The sequence below is a fragment of the Polypterus senegalus genome, chromosome 10, assembly GCF_016835505.1.
Source record: "Polypterus senegalus isolate Bchr_013 chromosome 10, ASM1683550v1, whole genome shotgun sequence".
NCBI classification, from domain to species: domain Eukaryota; kingdom Metazoa; phylum Chordata; class Cladistia; order Polypteriformes; family Polypteridae; genus Polypterus; species Polypterus senegalus.
In genome coordinates, this window is record NC_053163.1 from 28,331,857 (window position 1) to 28,343,213 (window position 11,357).

The 11,357-nt window shown below is 39.9% G+C and overlaps 1 protein-coding gene across 1 annotated transcript in view; it reads right to left on the reverse strand.

Moving 5' to 3' along the window:
- LOC120536984 (beta-1,3-N-acetylglucosaminyltransferase manic fringe-like) overlaps nucleotides 1-10,514 on the reverse strand; it is a 58,874-nt gene extending 48,360 nt beyond the window's left edge. The window contains exon 1 of the mRNA XM_039765573.1: nucleotides 9,235-10,514. Within this exon, the coding sequence (XP_039621507.1) occupies nucleotides 9,235-9,570 (336 nt within the window). The 5' untranslated portion in view covers nucleotides 9,571-10,514. The remainder of the gene's footprint in view (nucleotides 1-9,234) is intronic.
- Between the last annotated feature and the right edge of the window lie 843 nt (nucleotides 10,515-11,357).

Consider the following 11,357-nt stretch of genomic DNA (forward strand, 5'->3'; position numbering starts at 1 on the left):
CCATGGGTTTTTCCATCCTTGGTTACTGGGGTAGGCTCCAGTTGTAACCACTGCAAAACTCTGGATGAGCAGGTTGGGAAAAATGGATGGATGTAGAAGCAGATTATAAGCCACCTGAAGTAAAAGTGATTAGTACTGCTGCTTCGCAACTGCAAGTTTTGAATTCTCAGTCTCTGTGAAGATTTTATGTCTCATTATATCTGTCTGAAGCCTTCTTCCAATACTCTGGGTTTCCATAGCCATCTCAAAGAGATGCTTTTTTAAGGTAATTGCAGGCTTTAAATTGGCCTCTGGGTGACTGAGTGAGTAAGAGTGCTGCGTGATGGACTGACAATTTAAGTTCCAGCCAAGGTTTATTTTTTTTACATCTTCTACTCATAGTTACTGTTGAAATTCGCTTTGGCCCCTTAGGACTCTTAAAGGTGCCAGTTCTGTAAGAGATGCGCATAAAACACAGGCATGCATACAACGCAATAAATGCCTACTTGTCCACACTTGATAAAGTAGCACAATATATAATGAGAAACATAAAGAAAAGCAATAAAAGAAAATCTATGACTAAACAAAAATCCAACCATGTGACCCTTATACTGAAGTTACATTATAGAGTTTTGGGAAGAAAATTGAGGCCTCAGGTGTTGCATCTCTAAAAAATGAAACAATAAAACTCTTACCTTGCTGATTATTTTAGCTTAAAATGCAGTTTGCAGTGCACTCAAGGTGCAATTTTTTATATTTAACATCAAAATAAGCGGTTAAATGTGAATGATATTTGACTAATTATAGGGAAATCCTAACTGTGCATACCAGACGATTTAGATGCACCTTTTATAGGGGCACACTTGGCACTACTCGGTCCCTATGCGGGCATCAATGTACTTAACCTATACTGGTCAGTTGTATTTCTGGGGTCACATTACATGACCTTTATAGCAATTTTCAGTCGTTGCTTATAATCTTAGTGAGCCCGAATACGACATGCTAAGCAACTGAGACCAACTAGTCCTTGAGCCGCTCTGACAAAATCAATCAGGTTTCATTTTGGCTTTAGTCATAGGAATGGACTGTATGAAAGCTGACAACCCCACTGAATGCTCCTCTCGAAGTACAACGCATATAACGCAGAGATACGGAATAAGCAATGACAAAAAGAAGAGAAGCTTGTCTAATGTCTCACCAGAATGAAAAAAGGGAAAACAAAAATGGATTAGAGATTGTGACTCAAATCGCCATAGCTGGTAACTCTTCATACACCACCAACTCTTCCAGGCAGCACGCTTTTGGCTGACACAGAAAAGGGTGAATAGGACTGCACCGGAAAGTCAGCATGCAGTCGGTAAATAAGACACACCCAGCGATTTTCAGTCATTTAAATGGACATGTTCTGGTGACCAGATCAGCAACTGCAGTTGGCACGTCTATGATGCCCCATGACTAAAAGATATGCAGCATGATATTTCATGCTCAGAATGCTTTCGCACGTGCATCATGGCTGCCATGAGTTCCCATTTTCTGAGCACCGTATCAGAAATGAACACAACGCATGCATGAGTTGCAGTAGCAAGTCTCGCAGGTTATATTATACTTTAGAACTGATAGCAATTATAGGTGACTAGCCCTATAAATGGAAACCATGGGGTAACATTAAAGTTACGATTATCAGTCAGTGGGTAACTGATGTCATATACTATTTGAAATTTGAAAAAAGCTAATTCTCATTTAGAGGATCTGTACAAAACTTTTTATAAAACTTGTCGGGCCCTAATGAATAACATTTTAGAATAAGTATTTATATTGAGGAGAAGAGAAGACTCCTTTCTCTCTTCACTAGTCTCAATAGTTTTACTCAGGCTGTTGGCCTTCCTCTCTTTCTCATGGGTGGGGGTTGATTTGCATTTAGTTTTGTTTAAGTGTTAACTTCATTGTATAAAATGTTATATGTTTTTAATAAATTCATTAAAACATAAAAAAAAGTGAAGTTACGATTATCTTTCAACAGATAAGACTTGTCAGAACGATTTAAAGAGTATGTGAACAGTCCAAATGTAAGAAGAGCAAATGGACCAATACTGTGCCTTCTGTGCAAATAGGCAAATACAAAGAGAAGAGTCCAGATCAATCAAGAAAGAGCTGTTTATAAATGTTTCAGGCATTGCATCTCTACAGTATGAAATTAACTGCTCTACTACTTACTCTTGGCCCGCTGATTATTTTAAAGAAGAGAAACTCTTTATATTTCATATCAAAACAAGATAAGTTCAATAAGAAAGATGTCTGGCTTTTTATGGGGAAATCCTTGCTGGGCACACCAGATGATTTAGATGGCCCATTTTAGGACTTCTGTTTGTAATTACAAAAACTCCAATCAGTAGAAAATTTACTATTAGTAGACTAAAAAAAAAACCAGAAAAAACACAAGGAAACGAAAGACTTTAACAATTCAAGGAAACTTGGAAAAAGCAAGGATAACTCGGGAGGGGGATGCGGTATTTAAGTAAATTCAAGACATTTTGGCCAGCAGAGTGTTTAAAACACTTAATACTGAACAGCTTCTAATTTCAGACACGATAAAGTTGAGTTTGTCCACCTAGACTTGCAATCATTTTAGTTTTTTTGGTCAACATATACCATGCAAGTGTACCAGAACTGAGAGATAGTTTTTCATAAGGAAGAGGCCACATTTCTTTAAAATGTAAAATAGCTGTTTTTTTTTCTTAGAAAAATCACAAATAACAAGGCAGCAGGTCCGAACAGCATGCCAGGATGTGTTTTTAAGATCTGTTCTGATCACAATCATATTTAATCTCTCCTTAACCCAGTCTGACATTACAAAATGCTTTAAAAAATACACCATTGTGCCCGTGCCTAAGAAGGCAAGTCCAGCCGGTATGAAAAATTAACTTCCTGTCACACTAATGCCTACAACAATGAAGTGAGGTTGGTCAAAAATCACATATGCTCTTCTCTTTCAAAATATCTGAATCCATTACAGTTTGCATATTGCTCCAGTAGATCCACAGAGGATGCAGTCCATTTGATTCTTCATATAGCACTAGCCCACTTGGACAACAAGAGAGGGAGTTGTGGGCAAATGCTATCTATAGATTGTAATCACTATAATCACTTTTCAGGTTATCACTAAGCTCAGGAACCTGCGTCCAGTTGTATTTTTAACTTCCTGACAGGCAGACCCCAGGTGGTTTGAGTGAATGGCCGCACCTCATCATCCCTCACTCTCAACACAGGAGCTCCACAGGGCTGTGTTCTGAGCCCTCTACACATTTGACTGCATGGCTGCACACGACTCTAACATTGTGGTCAAGTTTGCTGGGGCAATTCTGATATCTAACAGCAATAAACAGGTTACCTGGATGAAGTGCAGAGTCTATCATGCTGGTATCAGGAAAACGGTCTTCTCCTGAATGTCAGCAAGACAAAGGAGCTGACTGTGGACTTTGGGAGAAAACAGCAGAAACGCCACAACCCCCTTAGTAATAACAGCTTTGCTGTCATACGAATGGATGTTAAATGATAAAACGTGGCTTGTTCATTATACATCATACTGAGGACAGCCATGTTACCCTAGCAGGCACATTTGGGAAGTAACATTAATTAGAATGATAAGTGTTCATTGAAATGTGACACCTACATGACAACTAAAAAAGAGGCCGGAAGATTTACATTTATCCCATACAAAGTTTCTTTAATAAAGATGAATGAAAAACCAGTGTGTACATCTCAATGCGAGGGAACAGTAACAGGTGCACTTGTTTAAAAGGTATAGATCCATTGAAGAGCATTTGTGAAATATCCCGAGTGTATCTCATTCAAAAGGGTAGCGAGAGTGGATCACAGCAACGAGACAGCCGGGGTAGCAACAGAAGTACTCTCGAAAATCACAGCAACGTTATCCATCACCGACACGTTGGGAATCCAAAGCAGGCCAACAAGTCAAAAGCAAAGAATGTAAATCAGTTTAACTGTAGTGTCATACTATCGTCGTTACTTGGAAGGGACAACATTTAAATAAGAAAAAAGAAACTTCAAAGGCAAGAAGAAAACAATTAAACAATTTAATTCTGAAACTAGAAACTGTAGGCATCAGAGGTAACCTACAAAACGGGATCACTAGTTGGTTAACTGGAAGGAGACAAAGGGTACAAATAAGAGGAGAATGGTGTCATCAGTGGAGTCCCTCAGGGTCTGTCCTCAGACTGATACTTTTCTAATATATATTAATGACTTTAATTCTGGTATAGTTAGTAAACTTGTCAAATTCAGAGATGACACTAAAATTAGAGAGACACTGAGGAGGCAGCAAAAAGAATTCAAAAAGTCCTGGGCAACTTTCAGAACTGGGCAAACCCTTGGAAAATGCAGTTTAATGTAGAAAAGTGCTACATGTGGGGAAAAGAATCATCAATTATAAATAAATCATGGCAGACACTTTCATACAGGAAGCAACCTCTGAGAAGGATTTAGGGGTTTATGCTGATGCCAAATTTTCATCAACTAAACAAAGTACAAAAGTAATTAAAAAGGCAAATAAAATGTTATGTTATATCATAAATATTGTTTTAATTTAAGTCAAAGGATGTTAGGCTCAGGCTACCATATATACTCATGTTTAAGTTCTCCCGCGGATAAGTCTGGACTTGATTTTACCATATAATTTCAGGTATTTTATAATGTCGGTCATATAAGTCAAATATGGAAAACTCATGCTATTGAAAAGTTAGTCTGAGTTGGGCTTATTGGTGTCCATTGTGCTTGCAGACCCTTTGAGGGTCTCCTAACTAAAGTCCTGTGTAACACTCCCATCCACCATTCATATAGTGAGCATTCTTCAGTCATGTCAAACTTCCATCACTTCATTGAAGACGATGTACAATGCACATTGCGTTCTTTGAAGGGCCAAAAACAAGTATATTAGGATCTATGGCATCAATTGAGTTACATTTTGAGAAGAACAGGACATAAACATAAAAGTAGTCAGAGTGTTTTTTAATGACTTTAAGAACTAAAACAGGCTGTAATCATTTAATGTGTTTAAAGACTATAGGCTCAGTTATCTCAATGAAGTTAAACTATTAAATTATGGAAACAAAAAAATGACAACAACTACAGAACTAATTGATTTCATTTACTTATATCACAGTTCCCCAAACAGTGCTAATAAATATTTAATTTAAACTTTCTACTGCATGGTGCTTATGGAAGTCATTGTGATTAATACTGATGCTCTGAGTAAGAAAGGTCAGAGCCGACTATACTTTCTTAGAAGGTTGGCGTCCTTCAACATCTGCAATAAGATGCTGCAGATGTTCTACCAGACGGGTGAGGTGAGTGCCCTCTTCTACGCGGTGGAAAAGATAAAAGACGCCTCACGCCTGAACAAACTGGTGAGGAAGGCAGGCTCTATTGTAGGCACGGAGCTGGACAGTTTGACATCTGTAGAAGAGTGACGGGCACTAAGCAAACTCCTGTCAATCATGGAGAATCCACTGCATTCACTGAACAGGATCATCTCCAGGCAGAGGAGCAGCTTCAGTGACAGACTGAGGAGATCGTTCCTCCCCCACACTATGCGACTCTTCAATTCCACCCGGGGGAGTAAACATTAAAATTATACAAAGTTATTGTCTGTTTACATGCATTTTTATTAATCTTTAATTTAATTTTGTTTTTTTGTATCAGTATGATGCTGCTGGATTATATGAATTTCCCCTTTGGATTAATAAAGTATCTATCTATCTATCTATCTATCTATCTATCTATCTATCTATCTATCTATCTATCTATCTATCTATCTATCTATCTATCTATCTATCTATCTATCTATCTATCTATCTATCTCACAACTGGTACAGAATGTTTGTTTTAACTGACTGAAACAGTATTGTAACACTTTGAATTAGGACATATTACAGAGTATCTTTCAATAAACAACATCAAGTCAGAATATTCCTAAAATTATAAAAATATCACTTTAAAAAACCTGAATACAAGCGGGGATAAACAAAAATAGAACACAACTATCAAACACACTACATTCTAAGAACCAGCTGCCCCTCTGGGCCCACCTTTACTGATCTTCCTTGCCTCTGTATGCTTCTCCGCTTTACCAGCTCCTGATGCTACACCAATGTACGTCTCCTTAACTTGTATCTGTCAGATTTCATCACACTTGGCCTCTTTTTGACTCAATTCACTCAACTTTTGCCGTTATAACTTGACATGGGTTCTCTTCTAAGATACAGAGTGAAGGAGAGCCCCTCCATTGGTACAGGCCCACCAGGGTACAGACTCCTAGGGCAGGTCATGGGTTCCTACACTTATAAGCTCTGAGTAGCAGTTAAAGGCCATTATCTTCTTCCTGCATTAAAAGGACCACACATTCTCTTCTTCCCAGCCAGGCACTTTGTGCTGTCACATATAACCAGGAAGAAAGATCCTATTAAATGTAACTCTGTCTTGTCCCACCTTGGTTCTACTTTCACCCTTCACAGCTTCTCGACAATTTTAACTTTTGATCCACTTAAATCAATTCAGGGTCAAAGGGGTCCAATGAGTACCATAGTAAGATTAGGCACAAAGCAGAACCCAACCCAACCATAGACACATTTACAGCCAATGCAGAGCCCACATATGCCTCACCTACAAGAATGAGTACCCCAGGAAAAACCCACAAAGGCATGGGAGAACATGCAAACTCAACATGGACAGCAACTGGGGTGAAATTCCAGCCCTGAACACTGAATTAAAGAGGCATCAATGCCAGCCACTGTACAACTGTGTGCCCTACTGTTTATTGTTCGGTACTTTAAAACTGCTGTCTTTTCTACAATAAAATAAGGAATTCTGCAATAGCATTGCAAATGTAGCAGACAGAATTTACAGGTGCAAATCTTTAAACACTTGTGGACGTGCAGACTGGCAGAACTTATCAACTGGGCTAAAGAACGTGTTACTCTGGAGTTCAATTGGAAAGGAATGTCAGTTACAAAGACAGACTGATGTTTAAACTTGTGCCTAACTATCTTACACCAGACAGACAGACAGACAGACAGACAGACAGACAGATAGATAGATAGATAGATAGATAGATAGATAGATAGATAGATAGATAGATAGATAGATAGATAGATAGATAGATAGATAGATAGATAGATAGATAGATCATTAGGGGGTTGCCACTGAGTTCCAAACACTAGACACAACTACTTCAGACACAGTTCTGGAGTGAAATAAAATTCATTTATTAAATAACAATACCACACTAGGCTCAGTCCAACCCAATACACTGCAGTAATTGCTTTTGTGTTCCCCTCCCCTCCCTCTTAGTGAGTGTTGTCCTCTTCCTCCCAACTCTGACTCCCTGAGTGAAGGGAGATCCCTCCTTTTAAGTTGGACCCGGAAGTGATTCCAGTGTCGTGATATTTCATGACAGAAACACTTTTGGGCCACATGGACGTTGTACACAATAGGCTGGTCCATCCCCAACAGAGCTGTCTTTCCAAACTACAAGTCCCAGGCAAAACTGTTGGTGTCAAATGTCGGACCAAACCAGAGGAGCACTGCCACCTCTTGTTCTGGAGGATGAATTGTCCTTGATCATGCATCTCCTCCAGTCCATCTGTTGTATGTCTTTAAAATATATGAGACTCAGTGGCATATTCTCAGCCTTGACCGTTTTGATACTTTAGAAATATTAGTGAATTTTTCAAGCCATCATTCCCTAATTTATTTTGCTTCACCCTGAGAGAAGTCTCTACCATTTCACATTGCTGTTGCTGAATGGCCATTTATAAATGTTGTCTACATCATACAGTATATACAGCCACACTACTTAGAAGCATAATATTTAATATAACTTTCATGCATCACAAATCTTAGGCCTGAATGTATTATTTTTTTTTCTTTTTCTATATAACTAATATTTGTTTCCTGCTGGATATAAACTTCCAGTAAAATATGCTTGACAGGAAGCCGAGTGTGTATGCATGAGAGTGTGTTTGTGTGCCTCACTATAGCACAAGATACAGCTAACCACAAATGTGCAAGAGGCTGAAACAGGAAACTGCCAAAGAACAGCATACATTGGCTGGCCAAAAAAAGAGAAAAAGTAGATGGACAAAAATAAAAATGTAACCTCTCACAAATGTAGATATTATCAGATGGGGCCGCATCACTTAGTTTAACTGTGTGATTGCGCTGATGGTTCATCATGAGTACACCTATCACCAACAGTGCTGAAGAAAACGTCCTCAGCAGTCCAGGATGTGTTTTCAAACCAGACACAACGTGGAAGCCACCCTTCATTTTAAATTTTGGGCACTGATGTACACCTCCGTGCTAAGGAGGGGGGGCGCAGGGTCCTGTTCTAGCTCATCCTCTGAAATGCTGCATTGAATGGTCTTTGGTTTGTTCGGTCATCTTGCTCAATTACGTGCACTAGCTCTGTCAGCAATTGTTTATTAACATTTCTGCATTCGCTTATACTCGGTAAAGCCTATTCGCAGATTTACAACTGGATTTGAAACTCTCCGATCTAACATGACACGATGGATCTGTTATGCTTTATTGAAACTTTCACTGTCTGACACTGTGATGAAGGTCCCTAATGCGTTCTACGACTCTGTTCGGTCAAACACCTTCCATTAGCAGCAAGTGTCGCTTCAGCTGTCCACACTGTGACAAAAACACTGAATTACAACGTTACTTCAGCGCTACACCGTTACGATCCTAACTCTTAACTGTGACCTCTCACTTATCAAACACTGTCATAACCCTTCTGCCTTTAATAACACGTTAAGGTCACTGCCCGTCCACATTGTAACGTTGTATTATCAGCTTTACACTCTGTTGCACAGATATTCTGTCACCACTGCTGTATTAGAATGCCCCCGGTTTCTTACATGGCACCATGCGCCCCTTCTGTCACTGATCTTTCATTATACTCCTTCCGAAAGTCAGGTCATATTACAGAATGCCATATGGTCCTTTGTAACCACCGTTTCCAAACGATCCAAATGTCCCTAGATCTCCGTTACTGCGTGTAGGCGCCTCTCTTGTGCGGTTAGGACCGGCCTGGCCTGCCATAATACGCGCCCGATTAACCCTCTCTACCCTTCTTCAACAGGTACACAGCAAATTTTCCAGTAACTGTGACCGACATACACATGCACGCGCACACACTCACCCACACGCATTCGTCAGCCCCAATGCACTTACGTGATCGCGAGTCTTGGAAATCCAAGTGTCCAGCAGTAGCGCAAGGCGAGATGAGTGGAACCTGCCGGTGGTTTTCACAGCGATGAAGATGTCTGCAGCCTTGAGGGTCGGAAGTGGCTCCCCACGAGCGATCTCGGCTCTTGTAGTCGCCGCGCCAGGGTTCCGGGACTCTGCGCTGCTTTGTTTCGCCTCTTCCCCTGTGCCAGCAGGCTGGGCAGCTACCCAAGCAGCGGATGTATCGCCTCGCATCTCTATGCGGGTTTTAATCTGCATCACAATTAAGAAGCAAGCCAAAGTGGCACCGGACAGAGCGATGAAAACTTTCCTGGGGAACATCACGGAGTTTAAAACTCGTCTTTTTTTAATTCGCGCTTTTGGAGGAGCAGATGCGATATAAAATCGAAGTGTACACCGCGTTAGACAGTAGCGTATACATAACAAAAAATAATGACGATTTCGTTTTCGTGCTCTTTTCTATGAGCAATGTACATGCGTATTACGTACGCAATATAAAAAGAAAACGGGAACAAAAAGATAACTTTATGAAGAGCGATAGCATCTGCTTGACTGAAGGAGGCTGCGCGGTGCCACCTGCTTAAGACTTCCTAATCCTATCTGTGCCTTGCTATGGCGTCTTGATCAAAATCAACTGTACATAAAAAATGTATATTTAAAAATAAAGTTATAAGTTTACACCTCATTTAAGCATTAGTCTGTCTCGACGACTATTCTATTAAGCGCCACCGACCTGTGGTTTTCTTTATGCTGCCATGCAATTTCCTCTTGGTTAGACAGGAAAAGGGGGGCAGATTTTTTTTCCGTTTCGCGTGTTAATTAAGAAGGGAAACCAACATGTACAACGCGCTATTTTTAAATAAACGCTTAATATGATAAAAGATGCCCTTTGCAGTCACACAAAAAGAATGGTATTGTTTATCGTGCGTCTCCATTTAAACATAAAGTGCCTAGTTGCCTAACGATATACTGAAAATGTATGAAAATTCAAAATGCAGTATCGCAAAATTTTGTAAAACTGTAATTCACGTGAAAGACCAGAAATGCAAATTATATGATCTTTGAACTGAGAAACATCTTATCAGACGCACTTTGTGGCTGTGAAAAGATTCCGAAAAAGTAAAGTTTTCTTAGGAAAACTAGTATCATGCTGTACTTCTGTTGGACAATATAAACTTAATAAATGTACGTTATAAAGCGAAAAAAAAAATCTAGAATTTCTACATTGCCAGCACTCACCGCAGGAAAGTCCCGTTGCCCGCCTTCGCTCAACATATTACGGGCACTAAAGAGTCGGAACTCCGGACCCCGCCCACCACGCCTCTTTTGGAAGATAGGGGCGTGGTAAACGATTAAGTGTTCTTCATGCTCCGCCCGTCACCGCTTGGGTAACTCAGAAACGAGTGTGCGGCTCTTTAGAAATGTGAGATGAATGCGCCTTGTCCCCGCCCACAGACCTGTTAGAAGACGAGGCTTGCTTTAGAGTCGGAGAAGCTCAACTCACCTCAGTCTCTCGCGTACGAGCAGATGTTAGGAGGCTGACGCTCACTTTTAACAGGTGTTCAGTACAGCAGATGTCTCGCTTGAGATCGGATGACATGCTGCAGATTTTTAATACACGTATGTTTCAATGACCTGAAGCAAATGAGTGTCACGTAATGAACCTCTGAAGAGTGTCTTTTGGGCGGTCTTATCGGGACGCGATAGCTGGCCCTTACATGCCGTTTATAATGAAAAGTGTGCTCACTTACCTTTTGAATAACAAGATTAACATTTAATCTTTTTGCGTTTCGTATTGCTAAATTCTCAATACGGTGATTGAAAATTTGTATGAGTAGTGCACTTGGTTAAATAAATAAATGGCTTATTTTTTTCTTCCAGTGGTTGTGGTTCTCCGAAATAACTAAGTCGTAAGCCAAGGAGGTGGTAGGCAGTAAATCAAAGGGGGAGAAGGGTCACTTTATAGTACAGGAATTCTTACATTTTAAAAATGGAAACAATCAGTGCCTGCTCTAACACAGAGTCTTCTTGTGTTTTGCATATTTCTAAACTAGCAATATTGTGATTTATAAACTGGTTGGCCAGTTACTATAGATATTTAAAAAAGG